General features: G+C 41.8%; 1 protein-coding gene across 5 annotated transcripts in view; it reads right to left on the minus strand.

Moving 5' to 3' along the window:
• atp9b (ATPase phospholipid transporting 9B) overlaps window positions 1-22,511 on the minus strand; it is a 468,699-nt gene that overhangs the window by 132,350 nt on the left and 313,838 nt on the right. For all 5 annotated transcript variants that reach the window (XM_070888575.1, XM_070888576.1, XM_070888574.1 and 2 more), the window contains one exon: window positions 12,198-12,274. In XM_070888575.1, coding sequence (XP_070744676.1) covers window positions 12,198-12,274 — 77 coding nt within the window. The remainder of the gene's footprint in view (window positions 1-12,197; window positions 12,275-22,511) is intronic.

Consider the following 22,511-nt stretch of genomic DNA (forward strand, 5'->3'; position numbering starts at 1 on the left):
TCAGGAAGTGAATCATTTGTTACAGGAGTATCCAGCCTCTGTCCACCTCTGAGAAATCATAGAAATTTACGGCACAGGAGACCATTTGTCTCATTGAATCTATGCCTGCCAAAAAAGAGCTATCCAGCTTAATCCCATTTTCCAGCTCTTGGTCCGTATCCTTGACTGTTACAACAGATTCAAGTACTTTTTAAATGTGATGAGGGTTTCTGCCTCTACCACCCTTTCAGGCAGCGAGTTCCAGACCCTCACCATCCTCTGAGCGAAAAAAATTCTCAATTCTCCTCTAATCCTTCCACCAATTACTTTAAATCTATGCACCTGGTTATTGACACCTCTGCCAAGGGAAATCGGTCCCTCCTATCTTCTCTATCTAGGCCTCCCAATTTTATACACCTCAAAGTCTCCCCTCAGACTCCTCTGTTCCTAAGAAAACAAACCCAGCCGATACAATCTTTCCTCATAGCTAAAGTTCTCCAGTCCTGGCAACATCCTCGTAAATCTCTGCACTCTCTCTAGTGCAATCACATCTTTCTTGTAATGTGGTGACCAGAACTGTACGCAGTTCTCTAGCTGTGGCCTAACTAGTGTTTTATATAGTCCTAGTATAATCTCTCTGCTCTTATATTATATCCTTCAACTAATAAAGGAAAGTATCCCGTATGCCTTCTGAACCACCTCATCTACCGGTCCTACTACCTTCAGGGATTTGTGGACATACACTCCAAGGTCCCTCTGTTCCTCCATACTTAATCAGTATCCTACCTTTTATTATGTATTCTCTTGTCTGGTTAGCCCTCCCCAGGTGCACTACCTCACACTTCTCCAGATTGAATTCCATTTGCCACTTTTCTGCCCAACTGACCAGTCCATCGATATCTTCCCTGCAGTCTACAGCTTTCTTCCTCACTGTCAACCACACGTCCAATTTTTGTATTATCTGCAAATTTGTTAATAATGCTCTGTACATTGAAGTTTAAATCATTGATGTATACCACAAAAGGGACCTAGGAAAACAGCCTTCCTCTCACAAAAACACCCATCGACCATTACCCTTTGCTTCCTGCCACTGAGCTAATTTTGGATCCAACTTGCCACTTTCCCTTGGATACCATGGACTTTTACTTTCCTGACCAGTCTGTTATGTGGGGTCCAGTCAAAAGCCTTTTTAAAATCGACGTAGACTACATCAAACACGCTACCCCCTCATCGACCCTCCTTGTTACCTTCTCAAAAAATTCAATCAAGTTAGTCAGACACGATCTTCCTTTTACAAATCCAGGCCGACTGTCTTTCATTAATCCGTGCCTTTCTAAATGACTTAATGCTGTCCCACAGAATTTTTTCCTAATAATTTGCCCACCACCGAGGTTAGGTTGACTGGCCTGTAATTATTCGATCTATCACTTTCTCCCTTTTTAAACAACAGTACAACATTAGCAGTCCTCTGGCACCACACCTGCAGCCAGAGAGGATTGGAAAATGGTCAGAGCCTCCACTATTTCCTCCCTTGCTTCTCTTAACAGCCTGGAATACATTTCATCTAGGTCTGGCGATTTATCGACTTTGAAAGATGCTAAATTCCTCAATATTTCCTCTCACTACGTCTATCTCATCTAATATTTCACCCTCCTCAACTACAATGTCTGCATTGTCCTTCTCTTTTGTGACGACAGACGCAAAGTATTCAGTAAGAACCATGCCCACGCCTTTCGCCTCCACACTCTGGTTATCTTTTCAGTCTCTAATAGGTCCTACTCTTTCTTTAGTTATGCTCTTGCTCCTAATGTATTTTGGGTTTTCTTTGATTTTACTTGCCAAAATATTTTCATGCCCTCGCTTTGCTTTCCTAATTTCTTTTAATTTCACCCCTGCACTTTCTATATACTCCTCTAGGCTTTCTGGAGTATTTAGTTCATGGTATTGGATATAAGTTTCCCTTTTTTTAAAAAAAACCTTATCCTACCTTGTATGCCCCTCAACATCAAGGGTGCTCTAGATTTGAGAGTCCCACCCTTTTTCTTTGTGGGAGCACCTTTGCTCTGAACGCTCACTATCTCCTCCTCGAATGGCTCCCAATGCTCTGACACGGATTTACCTTCAAGTAGTTGTTTCCAATCCATTTTTGCCATATCACATCTCAGCTTAGTAAAATTAGCCTTTCCCCAATTGAGAATTTTTACTCCTGGTCTATCTTTGTTCTTTTCCATAACTACACTAAATCTAACTGAATTATGATCACTACCACCAAAATGCTCTCCCTGATGATACCCTTTCCACCTGCCCAGTTTCATTCCCTAAAACCAAGTCCAGAACCAACGCTGTTGTTGGGCTTGCTACATACTGACTAAAAAAAGTTCTCATGAATGCATTAAGAATTCTGCTCTCTCTGTACCTTTTACACTGATTCTATCACAGTTAATATCAGGGTAGTTGAAATCCCCTATTTCTGCCCTATTATTTTTGCACTTCAGAAATTTGCCTACATATTTGCTCTTCTATACTCTGACTGTTTGGGTGTCTACAGTACATCCCCAGTAGTGTGATTGCCGCTTTTTTGTTCTCAAGTTTAACTCATATAGTCTTATTTGATGATCCTTCTAACATATCATCCCTCCTCACAGCTGTAATTGTTTCTTTAACCAATATTGTGAAACCTCTCCTTTTTTATCCCACTCTCTACCTCTTTTGAAAACCCTGTAACCAGGAATGTTGAACTGTCATTCAGTCCTATCTTTCAGCAATAGGTATATCATCATACTTCCACGTGTCAATCTCTGCCCTCAGCCTGTCTTTTTTTTTAAAACTAGACTCCTTGCATTGAAGTATATACCATTAAGCACTGCCAAACCCCTCTGTTGTCTATTTTCTAACCTTCGTTTCTTCTGCCTTCCAAACTCTCAGTACTTTACTGCCTTCTAATTCCAGCTTTGCTTCTCTCCCTTCTGCATCTACACTCAGGTTCCCATCCCCTTGCCAAGTTAGTTTAAACCCTCCCCAACAGCACTTGCAAACCTCCCAGTGAGGATATCCGGCTTGTACAGGTCCCATCTCCCCCAGAACCAGGCTCAATGTCTCAGGAATTTAAAGCCCTCCCTCCTGCACCATCTCTCTAGCCACATACTGATCTGCTCTATCTTATTTCTGTACTCACTAGCATATGGCACCAGGAGTAATCCAGAGATTACTACCTTTGAGGTCCTGCTTCTTAATCTCTTTCCTAGCTCCTTAAAATCTGCCTGAAGGACCTCATCCCTCTTTCTACCCATGTCATTGGTACCGATATGGACCATGACCTCTGGTTATTCACCCTCCACGTAGCTCGCGGATGCACTGCAGCGACTTCAGCTGCTGGTCAAGGTCCAAAACTTATGTGGTTGCCCAGGACACGAGAATCATCCAAGATTTCCCACATGGCACAGGCTCTTTATAACCATGTGGTGATATGGTTGGTCTAGTTCATCTTCTGCTCAACACTGACCCCCACGATGCTGATGGGTGAGGATTCATGGAAGGTCAGGGGGAGGTGTTCTGCTTTCTCTTGTTAGAAGCGGTCATTGCCTGGCACTTACATGACACGTATGTTAACTGCTACTTGTCAATTCAAGCCTGGATACTGTCTAGGTGCTGATGTACACTGGCTTGAGCTGCTTCATGGCTGTAGCAGAACACTTAAAAGTCATCAATCATTAGCCCCACTTCTGATCTTAAAATGGAGGAAAGGTCATTGATGACGCGGGTGAAACTGGCTGGACCAAGGAGACTGCCCTGCAGAACTTCTGAAGTAATTAACCTCCAATGATTATGACTCTCTTCCTTTGTTCGATGTGACTAATAACTGGAGGGTTACCACTTGGTTTTGTCAGGATTTTCTGGCAACTCAATTGAATGCTACCTTCACGTAAATTACTCTTACCTCTATTTTGTCATTTAGCTCCTCAATCACATCTGCATTAACATAGAAACATAGAAAATAGGTGCAGGAGCAGGCCATTCAGCCCTTCTAGCCTGCACCGCCATTCAATGAGTTCATGGCTGAACATGAAACTTCAGTACCCCCTTCCTGCTTTCTCGCCATAACCCTTGATCCCCCGAGTAGCAAGGACTTCATCTAACTCTCTTTTGAATATATTTAGTGAATTGGCCTCAACTACTTTCTGTGGTAGAGAATTCCACAGGTTCACCACTCTCTGGGTGAAGAAGTTTCTCCTCATCTCGGTCCTAAATGGCTTACCCCTTATCCTCAGACTGTGACCCCTGGTTCTGGACTTCCCCAACATTGGGAACATTCTTTCTGCATCTAACCTGTCTAAACCCGTCAGAATTTTAAACGTTTCTATGAGGTCCCCTCTCATTCTTCTGAACTCCAGTGAATACAAGCCCAGTTGATCCAATCTTTCTTGATAGGTCAGTCCCGCCATCCCGGGAATCAGTCTGGTGAACCTTCGCTGCACTCCCTCAATAGCAAGAATGTCCTTCCTCAAGTTAGGAGACCAAAACTGTACACAATACTCCAGGTGTGGCCTCACCAAGGCCCTGTACAACTGTAGCAACACCTCCCTGCCCCTGTATTCAAATCCCCTCACTATGAAGGCCAACATGCCATTTGCTTTCTTAACCGCCTGCTGTACCTGCATGCTAACCTTCAATGACTGATGTACCATGACACCCAGGTCTCGTTGCACCTTCCCTTTTCCGAATCTGTAACCAGATCTGGAATCAAGTGGTTGTTGTGCAACCCAATTGGAGCATCAGCAAGTAGATTATTGGTGAGTAGACAATGCCTGTGTCACTGTGGATGACTCCTTCTTCAGCCTTGTTAATTTTTTGGAGCAGGCCAATAGGGTAGTAATTGTCTGGGTTAGATTTGTCCGGCTTTTTGTGGAGTGAACGTACCCGAGCAATGTTCTACATTATTGGGTAAATGTCACAGAAACATAGAAAATAGGAGCAGTATTGGCCATTAGGCCCTTCGAGTCTGCAACGCCATTCAATATGATCATGGCTGATCCTCTATCTCAACACCATATTACCACTTTTTCTCCATTCCCCCTTAACGCCTTTTGTTTCGAGAAATCTATATCTCCCTCCCTCTTAAATATATTCAGTGACTTGGCCTCCACAGCCTTCTGTGGTAGAGAATTCCACAGGTTCACCAACCTCAGTGAAAAGAATTTCTCCTCATCTCGGTCCTAAATTTCCTACCCCGTATCCTGCGACTGTGACCCCTTGTTCTAGACTTCCCAGCCAGGGGAAGCATCCTCCCCGCATCCATTCTATCCCACCCAGTCAGAATTTTATACGTTTCAATGAGATCCCCTCTCATTCTTCTAAACTCCAGTGAATATAGGCCTAATCAACTCAATCTCTCCTTTACGACAGTCCTGCCATTCCAGGAATCAGTCTGGTGAACCTTCGCTGCACTCCCTTTATGGCAAGTATATCCTTTCTTAGGTAAGGAGACCAAAACTACATACAATACGCCAGGTGCGGTCTCACCAAGGCCCTGTTTAACTGTAGTAAGACATTCTTGCTCCTGGACTCAAATCCTCTTGCAATGAAGGCCAATATACCATTTGCCTTCCTAATTGCTTGTTGCACCTGTATGTTTGCTTTCAATGACTGTTGTACAAGGACACCCAGGTCCCTCTGTACATCGACACTTCCCAAGCCATCACTATTTAAATAATACTTTGTCCTTGCGTTTTTCCTACCAAAGTGGATAACTTCACATTTATCCACGTTATACTGCATCTGCCATTTGTTTGCCCACTTACTCAACCTATCTAAATCGCCTTGCAGCGACTTTGCATCCTCCTCACAACCCCACCTAGTTTTGTGTCGTAAGCAAACTTGGAAATATTACATTTTGGTTCCCTCATCCAAAATCAATTATATATATTGTGAATAGCTGGGGCCCAAGCACTGAGCCCTGTGGTACCCCACTAGTCACTGCCCGCCACCCCGAAAAAGACCCATTTATTCCTGTCAGTTAACCAATTTTGAATCCATGCCAATACATTACCCCCAATCCTATGTGCTTTAATTTGCACACTAACCTCTTATGTGGGACTTTATCAAAGGCCTTCTGAAAATCCAAATACACTACATCCACTGGTTCTCCCTTATCTATTCTATCAGTTACATCCTCAAAATACTCCAGTAGGTTTGTCAAACATGATTTTCCTTTCATAAATCCATGTTGACTTTGTTTAATCCTGTTGATATTATCTAAGTGTGCCATTATCACATCCTTTATAATAGACTCCAGCATTTTCCCTACTACTGATGTTAGGCTAACCGGTCTGTAGTTCGTCGTTTTCTCTCTCCCTCCTTTTTTAAATAGTGGAGTTACATTTGCCACCCTCCAATCTGCAGGAACTGTTCCATAATCTGTAGAATTTTGGAAGATGACAACCAATGCATCTACGATTTTCATGGCTACCTCTTTTAGTACTCTGGGATGCAGATCATCAGGCCCTGGGGATTTATCAGCCTTCAGTCCCATTAGTTTCTCCAGCACTATTCAATCAATGTCATAACTTCATTGGAAAATCTTGACTCAGGGGTCAGCTAGTTCTGAAGCACAGGTCTTCCAACACTACACTGGGATGTTGTCAGGGCCCATGGACTCTTGTGTCCAGTACACTCAGCCACTTCATGTCTCGTGGAACTCCATGGCCTTTCATACCCTTATTTGTAACCTCCTTCAGCCCTACAAATCTCCGAGATCTCTGCACTCCTCCAATTCTGTAACATTTGTCATACATTTGTGGGAGGTTACAATTTTCAGTGGCATGGAAGGTAGCATAGGCAATGAATTGCACTTGAACATCTCCAAGTGACTAGTCAAGTTGGCATTTTTGAGGAATTGGAAGCAAGTCACTCATCATGGACCATCAACAGCTCTTGCGCATCCCCTATTTTAACTGCTCCACCATTAGTGGCTGTGCTTTCAGCTGCCTTGACCTTAAGCTCTGAAATTCCCTTCCTAAGCCTCTCCACCTCTCTCCTCCTTTACAACACTGCTTAAAACCTACCTCTAACATCTCCTTGTGGGGCTCGGTATCAAATTTTGTTTGAGAACACTCCAGTGAAGCACCTTGGGACATTTTACTGCGTTAAGTCCGCTATATAAATGTTGATGGCCCATGATGAGTAACTTGTTCAATAATATCAACCTGACTAGTCACAGAGATGTTCAAGTACAGTCCATTGCCTATGCTGCCTTCCATCCCATTGGAAACGGTGCGGCCTCTGTGTAGAAGCCTCCCACGGGTGTATGACTAATGGTAGAAATTCAGCGGTATTGGGATGATGGACAAGAACTTCGGTCCCACCATTGTATGGTGCGATGTTATAATGCTCCACTGTACTGCCTCGCATGTTTAAAAAAATAAACGTAGCTCTTTTTAAAAAAAGATTCTCACTCATGTCGATGGATCATCAATATTTTTGCAATTTAACGCAAATAGAATTTTGGGTTCATATTTTCTCATGCAATAAATTTACTAGCAGCAATGAGATTACAGCAAAAGTAAGAAAAGTTGAAAATGCAATACTCATTTGAAGAAAAGATAATTTATTGCAGCTCCAACTGAACATGATGCATAACACTTCACTGTCATCCACATAATGGTTCTTAAGACAACTAAATTTCTATTTTGTGATTTACTTATAGGCTTATTTTCTCAATTCATGGTTAGCAACCAGTCAGACGGCAAAATGGAGTTATTTTGTGTTGTCTGATGGACACAAGATAACAACGCCCTGTTGGAGGCAGTCAGGATTTGTCAGTAAACTCTAATCGCTCTTTTCTTAAAAATTCTGCATCTAAAAAGGTACATAGCAATTTTAATTAAAAAAATAGTGCTGTAACACTACACTGTAGATACTATAGGTCTGATCAAAACATATCTTAAAAATATAATTAAATATTCAATAAAAGAAATGTAATCATTAAAAACAACACTGTCAAAAAACAAGAACACACGTACACATCCAATCCATATGCAGGATTAGCCAGCTGCTAGTAAAATGTCACACTGAATAGCTAAAAAAACACCTATCCCTGTTGGTTAATTAAGGTCTGAAAGTGACCTTTATCAATGGCAAGTGCAACTTTATATAACAAGATGAGGTTTAAGAAATTTCTGCCTAAATTCATTAATTACTAGCTATACTTTTTTTTTATAAAAGAAACGTGGAAACCAGTAATTGTGCAAAATAAAGGCAATAAACTTACAAGCTTAATTCAGCAAATACATACAAATAGCTCTTTCAGGTTAGAAGAGAGTCAAAGATCTGCATCAAATCTTTCTAAATAATCATCAATACATGTTAAAATGTATATTTTAATTGTGTTCTTTAAAGCAATACTTTTTTGTGTGTTATTTTGTATGGTTAACAAGACTTTCTCTTCAGGACAGTGATAGCCGCCAACAGTTTAGATAATTATATACCGTGTACACATTTATTTCAAGCATGCTGCCAAATTTGACCCACCAAATTCAGCACTGAACTACAGAAACTTCTATTTAAAAAAAAAAAAAATAATTCCAGTCTTCTAGTACTTGTAGCCACTAAATCAGTAAAATATCAGGCACTTATGTTAAAAAAAAAGTCTGTAATCCTCAAGGAAAACAGCTTTTGGGTTAGTTTCCAATTTCCTTGTCATGTAACCATTAATGCATGCTCAAAGTCACCAGGAAGAATCCAGTTGTAATGGGATGCTCCGAAGAACAGCAACGTAAATGCTCTCACACAAATGTAAAATCAGAGATATAACAATTGCCTTTGAGTATATCAAGCTGTTATACCAAGGTGGGTATGTTTAACTGTGTGCCATTTAAGTTTTCACAGTAGATTTTCTCTGCAATTTTTTCTCATTTTCGTTTATACTTTATATGTGAGTGACACTCCAGTGATAGCTGTGTAAAAGACTGACCAAATTCATCCAAGGTGAAAAAAACCCCAAGATTGTCAACAGTTTGAATTACCTGAGCTGTTCATGGTCGTTGAAATCTATTGTCCTCGTATCTTATGGCCATGGCTGCTAGTTTGCACCTCAAAAATCCTTAGTGTGAGTGATCTTAAAGACTGGGCGATAGCCTTGTATCATCTGTGCAAAGTTTAAGATTATAAGACATGGGAAAAGCAATTCTCTGTGCTTTTACAACAATGGTGGATTTATAGACTGAGTTAGAGCAGATATTCAGGTTAAATGCTCTTGTATAAACACTGGAGTGACATTTACTTTGGAGATAATTAAATCATTACATTTATTGCTTAACAATTTAGATCGGTCATTTAAAAAAAAACTGTTTTAAGTCCAACTACGTTTGAGTAATAAGTCAGAAAATCTGACTCATTATTGCAAGTTGCCATCTATAACATGGAAAAATGAAGACAGTAGTTATATTGCATGTCTTGCAGAAATGGAAAGCAGTTTTTGCATTGCATCAGAAGGGGAAGTACTGCCCTGGTCACTATAAGTAGCGATATCACATCACAAATGAACTAAAAAAAAAAACAACTGTTTTATGATGTTGTTGCACATAGCACGTCTTCCCCAAAGGTGAGCAATATAACTGTGGGTTAAATTTGTTGAATACCTTTGATTCACTGTCTTGTGGCGGATCACCTGGAGCAGGTAACCAGTAAAGGGCCAAATTTTGAAACTTCTTTTAGTTTGTCTTGTTGAACCACCTTTAATATTGAAAGTAAACTTTTTTTAAAGTTAAAGTTAGAAAAGAGCTGAAAGGACAGTCAGTTCGTCTAACTTAACCAAAAAAAAAAGTCCAGGTAGGAGAAGACTCACGAGCAGCGCTCTATGCATGCATTTAAATACACAGAACATGCATAGAACTCTGATTAGAGATTGGTGAAACAGGCACTGGTCACAAAAAATCAATAAGAAACAACATAGTCATAACTGCACTGCAAGAGTATCAATATTTGAAAATCCACTTAATTCTGAAAACAATGAGATCTCAAGAGTGCATTAGAGTGGAAATTCTGGATACTGGAATCTGTTGGCTTTTATAAGTTTGCTCCTCTGACACTCCTAAAGCTACAGAGTTAACCCTTTGACGACTACTGCGACATTTCAACACCAAATATAAAAGTCACCATATTTTAGATTTGGTGTTGAACGTTTTGAGTTTTTTTTCTACAAATTAAGAACTATTCTGCAGGTATTTATATTTCAATAAGAAATTTATAGACAAGACTGTACAATAATGAAATGTTTTATGGAAGCTCGGATGAGAATTCAGTATTCTGAGGGCTACTACGATGGCATTGACAATCTATATTCCTGAGACACTAAAATCAGTGTTGCTTTAAGGCAAATACAGAACAAGATTAAATCACCAGCAGCCAAAATTCAAAAAGTAACAGCTGCCAGATTTTAATATTGCAATACTTGCAACTCAACACATGTATCATAATATTTTTAATTGATGTAAATACTTATTCTTTGTTTCTGAACAGTGACCTACTGTTGGGGCTAATCTCAGTAAGGTCATTACCAAGCACTGAGTGGTCAGCATGCTTGAATAATAATGCTCACTTTATTCAACACCATATGTGGTATCGTCTGATGCAACAGCTAAAATTCTGCTACCTTGCAAAGCTTATGTAGGGTTTACCAGGAGCAGCATTTTGCTAATTGGCACAAACGGCTTTATTTTAAAAGCAGCATACATTCTAAATATATTATAGTGTTGCTCTTGGATTATTTTAACATGCCGCAATTATACTTGTTAAAAATAATCACCATACCTATCCTTATAATGCAAGGCAAATTTTTACGGAAGTTGATATTATTCAGAACTAACAATGCTAGTCTGAAGGAAAGCATAATGATATATCCCATTATTATTCACACAATGACTCAGAGCACCTACCTCTGTGTCAGAGACAGTTGAAAGCATCTTTTTTTATTAGAAAAACAAATCAATATGCTCTAGGGCTTACAATAACTGCTGCAGGCAATTTGTATTATCACTCCTTTCACAGGGATCCACGCTTAGAATAACTTATGACAATGAATACTATGAAACGACTGACTGTCACAATTGATGAGTTGTAGTGCCTTTTTTGATAAGCTCAATCAAGTGAATTTCCATCAAGTATGCTACATCATTTCCACTTGTGGATAAATACAATTGCATTAGACATGGTAAAATATTACTTTTTACATAAAGGTGAACACCAGCATCATGATAAAATATTAACTGTAACTAAGATCAATAACTTATTTTCTGAAAATGCACAAAGTAATGAACATTGAGAAACTTCTGAAAAGGAATTAGATTTTAGGTGGCTTCAATCTGGCCTTGGGGTTTTCAATAGCCACCTCCTTAATTACCATACAAGGCCGCATTGAATGTTTTTCAGAAGAGAAACACAAATTGCATCATTTTATATTAAACCGAGAAAGGAGCTTTTTCACCTTTTTAATGTAGAAGAGAACATATCAGTACAACAGGAGACTATCCAAACAGTAAATGAAAACAATGCGATTACATTAATTCAGAACAGGAGTACTGTAAAAGCAATAGCAGTATTGATGCCAAAGGCCCTTAAAGCCATCACTGCAGCTGGTTAAGTTTCTTACCCAATTGAAATGCATTTTATAGATTAAATGCACAAAACCATTTTGATCAATTATGTTAAGCTAGGTCACTTTTAAGTAAATTCCATTAATTTTTGTGCATACCTAAATCTTTCCTGCCTGAAAGCAAGAACAAAAAAATAAAAAAGATCACCAGGAAAATGATAGACGATAGTAGCCGACAGCAAAAAGCAACTTTAAAAATTTCAAATTTGATCCATTCTTGTTCCTCATAGGTCAATAAAATTTACTCATCAAGAATCTGTTTGGTATTCACAAGTTACCATCTTGTTATGCCTTAACATGTTTGACATTGCACTCGATTTGTGAAGTGCTTGCTGTCTCAAGGCAAATTATGCATTTGGAAACTTGATTTCTGAGCTGTAACAATTTGTGCACAAAAAAGATAAGGTAAATATCTGTAAAATAAACATGTCAAAATAAACAGGAAATGGGGATGCAAGAGAGAAATTGCCTGGCAAAAATTTGAAACACTTAGAGGCCAATTTAAATAGCTAAATTTTACAAGTGCAATGAATAAAGAATAAAGCTAGTTTAAAGCTATACTAGAACTTACCTTATTTTTGGGATTGGAAGTATTCATTACACTGCGAGTTTCTTTTCCAGTATAAATTACCACCCCTATCACTGTACCTGAAAAAAAAAGGCTATAATAAAACAACATGTTTTTGAATCAAGGAGCTGTTGCCAATTTTCACTGGTACAAAGAACCTGACTTGACAAAATTATGTATCATGTTACATAATATGTATCATGTTACATAAAGGCGTGTATGCCAAAATAATGGGATATATAATATCCACATATAGAATCCACATCCAGGAAACTAATGCTAAATTTTGCAGCTAGACTTTTGATCAGTTGGAAGAAAGAACTAAACATTTCCGAAAACTAAAAAAAAAATTCAAAATAAATGGAAGAAACCCTACATTTTGTTCACTTCCAGAATGGAAAGCTGTGTCTCTTATCAGGAATTGATTGATCAATAACCCACATCTTATTCATGGCTTTACTATTTCAGCTTAATTACCAAGGTATTTTCTAAGTAATTATTTTTAAAGGAATAATGTAATACAGTTTTATTAGGAGCACTCATCAAAAAACAGCACATTTTAAAAAATATTTCTGAAATCATGTGGAGAAGAGAGGAAAAAAATAGATTCAGTGAATCACGTTTGGCAGCTAGGAGAGCGAGAGGAATTAGCAAACAACTCATTAAAGGTACTAAATTACAGTAGAGACAGACCAGCATCACAATGAATGTTGTTAACAATTCAGAATTCCAAACTTCCGACATTAACAAGCTATGAAACACACCAGCTTCTGACCTTTACTTGCCCTTTAAACACTAAACATTAATAGCATGGAGCAGACCAAGGCACACATTATTGTATGTTACTTAAAAATCAGTACTCAAAAAGATGAGAAAAAATATCCTGCTTATTTATTCTCTCATCTACCAATTAAGAAAAACTTGTCATGAGCAACTATACCACAAAAATTGTCTAATTCTTCCCGTTTGGCCTCTGGCATAGTATCATCTGCTCAATACGCCGAGGGTTTATTTTCTTCTGGCACAGAATGCCTGGAAAAATATCTTAATGTGCTGAGAATTTGTGAATATCCCTGTGGTTGATAGTAACAGACAAAATCCTGTTTAGGCACACAGCCACTACATATCGAGGTCAATCTGTGGGTCAAGGTCAGGCTAGGGAAGAGTGCTTAGGGAATTGCGTGGGGAACACCTCAAAACCTTCAGCTCCTATTGCTGCTGCATTGACAATTACAGAGGAGACAGGCCACAGATCAATACTGTGGAGGATCACTAACACCAGACTGATGTAAGTATATGAGGGTTCAATGCACAGTGGAAAAATAAGATGCAATAAATCCAGACGATAAGTGTCCCATTAGTATTTTTATTAGTTGATGCCATTTCTGAAAGGTTTATTAATAAGGCATAAGTGGTATATTGATACAAGAAGGTCCCTGCTGGATATTACAAAGCAAACCTCAAGTATAATATAGCAATGTAGATGGGAAATGCATTCACTCAGCATTTGTCTCAACTAATGGGTTGTAATAAACCATCCTAGTACGCTACTGCTTCCCAAACAAAGGGAAAAATGCCAATTCTGCGATTCCAATTATTTAAAATTATAGTATAGCTCGGCTATATGCATTAGGCCATTAATAGGCCAAAAAAGTCTTATAATCGGACTCGCATATGGAAGGAAATGTCCAACATTAGTATAAAGATTTCCTACATGGGGGGGAAAACTTGGATGTAATGAAAAGCTGCCTAGAAGTGAGTTTCACTGCAATCAAGTTTCTAGTTATGCAAAAGTAAATGGTTCAAGCCTTTACAACATGCCTAGTCCCTTTTAAATGTTTGTTATTTCTATTACAGCATACCACCATTACCATGAGAAATTGAAACAGTGCTACTGTGCAAGCATAGACATTATACTGGATTACATCTATGGATCACCACCATAACATCGCCCGTCTCTGCCCATTCCTCAGCTCATGCTGCTGAAATCCTCATCCATGCCTTTGTTACTCTCGAGACTTGACTATTCGAATGCTCTCCTTGCTGGCCTCCCACCTTGCAACCTCCCTAAACTTGAGCTCATTGAAAACTATGCTGTCCATATCCTAACTCACACCAAGTCCTGTTCACCCATCACCCCTGTGCTCACTGATCTACACTGGCTCCTGGTCTTGCAACATCTCAATTTTCTAATTCTCATCCTGGTTTTCAAATCTTCCCTGGCCTTGCACTTTTCTCTAACCTATTCCAGCCCTACAATCCTCAGATCTCGGAGCTCCTCCAATTTTGGCCTCCGATGACTGGGCCCTAAGCTCGGCAATTCCTTCCCTAAACCTCTCCGCCTCTCTCTCCTACTTTAAGATGTTCCTTAAAACACATCTCTTTGACAAAGCTTTTGGTTTCCTGTCCTAATATCTCATAAGGTTCGGTGTCAAACTTTGATAACAGTCCTGTAAAGCATCTTGATACATTTTACTGCGTTAAAGGCACTATATAAATGAAAACTGTCATTTTTATGGATTGAACAAAACAATACAGAATGATTTATGCAGCTATATACTTAAAAGTATGTTAATCCGAGATAGCTAAAAATGAATGATGCAACTGGATTCAAAAAGCTGGAAATTTAGAAGAAATCCAATTTTATAGCTGTATGATAAATAAGTGCCTTTAGGGCAAAACTGAAAATATTACAGGCTGGATTTTCGGCTGATTTGCGCCCAATTTAGTGCCTTGGCGGGGTGCAAAAATGATTTTTTTTTGGCCGTGAAATGAGGCGCACAAGATTTTGCGCCCGGGCGGAACTCTCGGCAACGGTTTTGCGGCGGTGCTGAAATCCTGCCGCTGTTTTGACCATTTGGATAATGTAAATCATCATGTATTGCTGTGCTGGGGTGCCCCAGGCAGAACTTTCGAGCATTTCGCCCGATTTAGCGGCCGCCAGAGAACCCACCCAGAAAAACCAGGCGGACCCAAAGCGCACCAGGTGCTAACGGTGCCATGTTGAAAGCAGAGGAGAAAGTTGCAGTTTGAGCGATTCACAGGATTGGGAGAAGAACGCTGTGTTACTGAATACTTTTGATTGTGCAGTTTATGAGAGTTTCTGGTTTGTTTTATAAAGGACATTTAAGGACATTATAAAAGATGGGGGCCATGCTAGGTCAGGAGCCAGTAATCCTGGCTGCTATATTCATATGGCTTCAAGCTGAAAGAAGTCTTATTGTTGATCATTTGCAACGTAATTAAATAGATCGCAGACCTATGGGAAGGAGGCCTTACCCCCGCCACCTCCACGTGTTTACAAGGAACACCCAGAAGCGCGGGAAGAAAAATACATCAAATTTGCACATGCGCAGAACGACCGATTTTTTTCAGCGCTGGAACTTTCGGCTCCGGCACTCAGTGTGTGATGCAACGCTAACGCTCCTCGTGAACTTTCATTTGGCAAAGGTTCCTTGCTCTGGCGCCAATGTTAACTGGCGCTAAACTTTTGGCTCCGCCACAGAAACGGGCGAAAATGCAAATAGCCGAAAATTCAGCCGTGCATCTTTTCTTGCAGTGGTGCTGACCGGTAATGTGTGACTGTATTGGGCAAAAGCACTAGAAAATGTTTCAAAGAAATCTTACACTCAACACCTTAGAAACAAAAGTTAAACACTGTGGTTAATACGTTATGTCTATCCTATGTTCCTTTTAAATGCACGCTGACTACAAAATGAGGATGCTTCCATTTAAAGACTGGTAGTTAACTGTATTCTTCATCACAGAACTCTCCAGATTACTAGGATCCCTTTCCATTTCACATTCTCGCCATCACAAAGACCCCCTACTTCCACTTCCGTAATATCCCCCATCTTCACTTCTGCTGCTGAAACTCTCATCCATACTTTTGTTACATCCAGACTCGATTATTCCAACGCTCTCCTGTCCGGCCTCCCATCTTCCACCCTCCATAACCTTGAGCTCATCCAAAACTCTGCTGCCTGTATCCCAATTCGCACTGAGTGCTATTCACTTATCAACTTGTGCTCGCTGAACTACATTGGCCCCCGGTCTTGATTTCAAAATTAGTGTCCTAGTGTTCAAATCCCTCCATAGGTTCACCACTCCCTGGGCTCAATTTTCCCCAGTGACTTGCGATGTTTTTTTGGGAGCAGGCTGTTCTTTTTGGCCTAAGTTGTTCAGCCAAAGGGGGCATAACCAGCCACCTATGCCAATTTTGCCAAGGGAAGTTTGGCCAGCTAAGAGTTACTGCAGTTACTACAGAGTATCATTGGCTTGGAGGTAGGAAGGAAAGGGTAACGATCGATGGATGTTTTTGTGACCAGTAGGATGTTTCCAGTGGGGTTCCACAGGGCTCAGTACTGGGTCCTTTGCTTTTTGTGGTATATATCAACGATTTAGATTTGAATATAGGGAGTATGATTAAGAAGTTTGCAGACAACACTAAAATTGGCTGTGTGGTTGATAAAGAGGAAAGTCATGGGCTGCAGGAGGATATCAATCTACTGGTCAGGTGGGCAGAGCAGTGGCAAATTGAATTTAATTCCGAGAAGTGAGAGTTGATGCACTTTGGGAGGGCTAATAAGGAAAGGGTATGCACAAGAGAGCGCGAGCGGGCAAGCGAGAGCGCGGGTTAGCGCGAGCGAGCGAGGGCTGGAGCGAGCGCGAGTTAGAGCGAGCGCGAGTTAGAGCGAGAGAGTTAAAGCAAGAGAGAGTGTTAGAGTTAGAGAGAGTTAGAGAGAGAGTGAGTTAGAGAGAGAGTGAGTTAGAGAGAGAGTGAGTTAGAGAGAAAGAGAGCGCGCGCGCACGGGCGTGTGGGGGACCGGGCCGGGAGAATGGGGACCTATGTGTTTTTCAATTCTTTTAATGTGTTGGGAGCTGGCTGTATGTTTCACTTTGCAGCCTCAGCTCACATTGTGTCCCTGGTTACCATGGCAGCCCGATCTTTTTGGCGCAGATCAAGGCTCCACCCCCAAAACTAAAGGTCGGGTTACACCACGCCAAAAAGAAAAAATCCAACGGGGTAACTTAGAATATTAATTTTTTGCCGCACTTAGGACCCCCCAAAAAATCGGGTGTAACTCAAGTACACCAAAAAAATGCTTTGGGGAAAATTGAACCCAATATCTCTGCAACCTCCTTCAGCCCTACAACTCTCAAGAGAACTCTGTTCCGCCAAATCTGGTTTCTTGTGCATTCCCCACTTCATTTGCCCCACCATTGGCGGCTGTGCATTCAGCAGTCTAGGCCCCAAGCTCTGGAATTCTCTCCCCAAACTTCTTTGCCTTTCCACCTCTTTCTCCTTTAAGATGCTGCTCAAAATCTACCTCTTCGACCAAGCATTTGGTCACTTGTTCTAATGTCTGCTTTGACTCGTGACAATATCCTCCCGGACAAAATGATCTACAAGTAGTCTACTACTACATGGGCATGCGAGGAACATGGTTTCAAGACAAGGGTTAGGAGATGTAAATACTCCAGAACCAGAACACCAGAAGAGAGAATTCAGAAACTGACCCTCCCACAAAGGGATAAGTTTCTTCCATTAAGCACTCACACTATATTGTTAGAGGGTCGACAACTGAAGTTGGATGCCATGCACCAATAACTTTCACTTTAAAAATAGGATGTCAAAGAAGCTGCTCAGAAATAGATGCAGAAAGTGCCCATTTAGGTACGCAGAAGATACATTGGGCCCAAGTTTCCACATGATTTGCGCCTGATTTTTAGGAGCAACTGGTGGAGAACGGACTATCTTAGAAATCGCAATGCTCCACATTTTTTTTTCTGCAGTTCTAGTCAGGTAGAACAGTTTCACTTTGGAACAGAATTTTTTCGCTCTCTTTCTCTCCAACTCACTCTCTCTCTCTCTAACTCTAACACACTCACTCGCTTTAACTCTCTCTCTCTAACACTCTCTCGCTCTAACTCGCGCTCGCGCTTGCTCCAGCCCTCGCTCGCGCTCGCAGGGAAGCCGTTCCAGACGGCGGGCAGGGACCCAACGACCGAACGCGGGGGGGGGGGGGGGGGGGGGGAAAGAGCCGTTCCAGACGGCGAGCGAGCAAGAGGGACCCAAACCACTGACCGAACGCAGCGGGGGGGGGGGGAGGAAGCCGTCCCAGACGGCGGGAGGGAGGGAAGGAGACAGAAGGCTGCAGGAAGCCTCAGAAATTGAGGAGCCATTTCCCGACGGCAAAAGGGGGAGGTCGTCGGGAAACGGCTGCCTCAACTTTCTGAGGCTTCCTGCAGCCTTCTCAGTGCTGATGGCAATGTGCTTTTATTAAAAAATGTTCACAAACTAAACAGCTACAAAGAACTACAAAAATGGCCGAGTGCCAATGTTTCCTTCACACTGCGCGTGCACGAACGCTCCAACGCGCACGCACAGCGTTGCCGGCAGGAAAAAAACTAGTTTAAATAGTACCCGCCCCCTCCCACTTACAAAATCGGTGCGAGTGTAGGCTCCGCCCCCCTGGGCGCCGCGCCAAACAGACAAGGAGCTGCAGGACTCTCCAGAATCGCGACTTTTTTTTCCGGCGCATTTTTAGGTGCGAAAAACGGGCGCCCAGCTCGGAGGGGCGCCCGTTTTTTTATCGTGTGAAAACTTGGACCCATTGTGTGGAAGGAAGATCTACTTGTTGGTGTACAACTAAACAATGTCCGTGGTCAGATGGTATAGTAATAGAATAATGGCATCATTTTGTGACTTGCCGAGACCAGGAAGTGGATTGGATACAACAAATGAGAGTTGGTAAAATAATGGAATCCCTACTGTTCGACTGGTAAGTATAACTCTCTTTTAGACTGAATTTTAGATTGGTTTAATTGGCAGCGAACTACTAAGTAGCTGTTTGGTGTTTAAGTAAATTTTAGTAAGTAAATTAATTTAAGGGTTAAGTCATGGCAGGAGAGCTCGGACCTGTGTCATGCTCCTCCTGTGCTATGTGGGAAATCAGGGACGCTTCCAGTGTCCCTGACTACTATGTGTGCGGGAAGTGTGTCCAGCTGCAGCTCCTGACAGTCCGCACTGGAGCTGCAGATGGACTCACTCTGGAGCATGCGCGATGCTGAGAATGTTGTGGATAGCACATTTAGTGAGTTGGTCACACCACAGGTAACGGTTAGGACAGATAGTGAATGGGTGACCAAGAGGCAAGGCAAGAGCAGGAAGGTAGTGCAGGAGTCCCCTGCAGTCATCTCCCTCCAAAACAGATATACTGTTTTGGATGCTGTTGGGGAGATGATTTACCAGGGGAAGGCACCAGCAGCCATGTTCATGGCACCGTGGGTGGCTCTGCTGCACAAAAGGGTGGGAAAGTGATAGGGGACTCTATTGTAAGGGGAATAGATAGGAGTTTCTGCAGCCACAACCGAGACTCCAGGATGGTATGTTGCCTACCTGGTGCAAGGGTCAAGGATGTATCGGAGCGGCTGCAGAGCATTCTGGAGAGGGAGGGTGAACAGCCAGTTGTCGTGGTACATGCATGTACCAACGATATAGGTAAGAAGCGGGAAGAGGTCCTACAAGCTGAATTTAGGGAGCTAGGTGTTAAATTAAAAAGTAGGACCTCAAAAGGTAGTAATCTCTGGATTGCTACCAGTGCCTCGTGCTAATCAGAGTAGAGGGAGCAGGATAGTTAGAATAAATACGTGGCTTGAGCAGTGGTGCAAGAGGGAGGGATTCAAATTCCTGGGACATTGGAACCAGTTCTGGGGGAAGTGGGACCTGTACAAAAGGGACGGTCCGCACTTGGGCAGGACTGGAACTGATGTCCTAGGGGTAACATTTGCTAATGCAGTTCGAGAGTGTTTAAACTAATATGGCAGGGGGATGGGAACCTATGAGGCGAGACAGGGCGAAGTAATATGGAGTCAGAAACAGATGGTAGAAAGGTAAAAAGCAATAGTGGAAGGCCGAGTAAACAAAGGCAAGAATCAAAAAGGGCCACACCACATCACAATTCAAAAAGGACAAAGGGTGTTAAAAAAAAAAACAAGCCTGAAGGCTTTGTGTCTTAATGCAAGGAGTATCCGTAATACGTTGGATGAATTAACTGTGCAAATAGATGTTAACAGATATGATGTGATTGGGATTACAGAGACGTGGCTCCAGGATGATCAGGGCTGGGAACTCAACATCCATGGGTATTCAACATTCAGGAAGGATAGAATAAAAGGAAAAGGAGGTGGGGTAGCATTGCTGGTTAAAGAGGAGATTAATGCAATAGTTAGGAAGGACATTAGCTTGGATGATGTGGAATCTATATGGGTAGAGCTGCAGAACACCAAAGGGCAAAAAAAGTTAGTGGGAGTTGTGTACAGACCTCCAAACAGTAGTAGTGATGTTCGGGAGGGCATCAAACAGGAAATTAGGGGTGCATGCAATAAAAGAGGCAGCAGTTATCATGGGTGACTTTAATATGCACATAGATTGGGCTAACCAAACTGGAAGCAATACGGTGGAGGAGGATTTCCTGGAGTGCATAAGGGATTGTTTTCTAGACCAATATGTCGAGGAACCAACTAGGGGGGAGGCCATCTTAGACTGGGTGTTGTGTAATGAGAGAGGATTAATTAGCAATCTCGTTGTGCGAGGCCCCTTGGGAAAGAGTGACCATAATATGGTGGAATTCTACATTAGGATGGAGAATGAAACAGTTAATTCAGAGACCAAGGTCCAGAACTTAAAGAGGGGTAACTTTGAAGGTATGATAGGCTAGGATAGATTGGCGAAGGATACTTAAGGGGTTGATTGTGGATGGGCAATGGCAGACATTTAGAGACCGCATGGATGAACTACAACAATTGGACATCCCTGTTTGGCGTAAATATAAAAAAGGGAAGGTGGCTCAACCGTGGCTATCAAGGGAAATCAGGGATAGTATTAAAGCCAAGGAAGTGGCATACAAATTGGCCAGAAATAGCAGTGAACCCAGGGACTGGGAGAAATTTAGAACTCAGCAGAGGAGGACAAAGGGTTTGATTAGGGCAGGGAAAATAGAGTACGAGAGGAAGCTTGCAGAGAACATTAAGACAGACTGCAAAAGTTTCTATCGATATGTAAAGAGAAAAAGGTTCGTAAAGACAAACGTAGGTCCTCTGCAGTCAGAATCAGGGGAAGTCATAACGGGGAACAAAGAAATGGCGGACCAATTGAACAAGTACTTTGGTTCGGTATTCACTGAGGAGGACACAAACAACCTTCCGGATATAAAAGGGGTCAGAGGGTCTAGTAAGAAGGAGGAACTGAGGGAAATCCTTATTAGTCGGGAAATTGTGTTGGGGAAATTGATGGGATTGAAGGCCGATAAATCCCCAGGGCCTGATGGACTGCATCCCAGAGTACTTAAGGAGGTAGCCTTGGAAATAGCGGATGCATTGACAGTCATTTTCCAACATTCCATAGACTCTGGATCAGTTCCTATGGAGTGGAGGGTAGCCAATGTAACCCCACTTTTAAAAAAAGGGAGAAAGAAAACAGGGAATTATAGACTGGTCAGCCTGACATCGGTAGTGGGTAAAATGATGGAATCAATTATTAAGGATGTCATAGCAGCGCATTTAGAAAGAGGTGACATGATAGGTCCAAGTCAGCATGGATGTGTGAAAGGGAAATCATGCTTGACAAATCTTCTGGAATTTTTTGAGGATGTTTCCAGTAGAGTGGACAAGGGAGAACCAGTTGATGTGGTGTATTTGGACTTTCAGAAGGCTTTCGACAAGGTCCCACACAAGAGATTAATGTGCAAAGTTAAAGCACATGGGATTGGGGGCAGTGTGCTGACGTGGATTGAGAACTGGTTGGCAGACAGGAAGCAAAGGGCCGGAGTAAATGGGTATTTTTCAGACTGGCAGGCAGTGACTAGTGGGGTACCGCAAGGTTCTGTGCTGGGGCCCCAGCTGTTTACATTGTACATTAATGATTTAGACGAGGGGACTAAATGTAGTATCTCCAAATTTGCGGATGACACTAAGTTGGGTGGCAGTGTGAGCTGTGAGGAGGATGCTATGAGGCTGCAGAGTGACTTGGATAGGTCAGGTGAGTGGGCAAATGCATGGCAGATGAAGTATAATGTGGATAAATGTGAGGTTATCCACTTTGGTGGTAAAAACAGAGACAGACTATTATCTGAATGGTGACAGATTAGGAAAAGGGGAGGTGCAATGAGACCTGGGTGTCATGGAACATCAGTCATTGACGGTTGGCATGCAGGTACAGCAGGCGGTTAAGAAAGCAAATGGCATGTTGGCCTTCATAGCGAGGGGATTTGAGTACAGGGGCAGGGAGGTGTTGCTACAGTTGTACAGGGCCTT

This window comes from Pristiophorus japonicus, chromosome 1, assembly GCF_044704955.1.
Source record: "Pristiophorus japonicus isolate sPriJap1 chromosome 1, sPriJap1.hap1, whole genome shotgun sequence".
Classification (NCBI taxonomy): Eukaryota; Metazoa; Chordata; class Chondrichthyes; family Pristiophoridae; genus Pristiophorus; species Pristiophorus japonicus.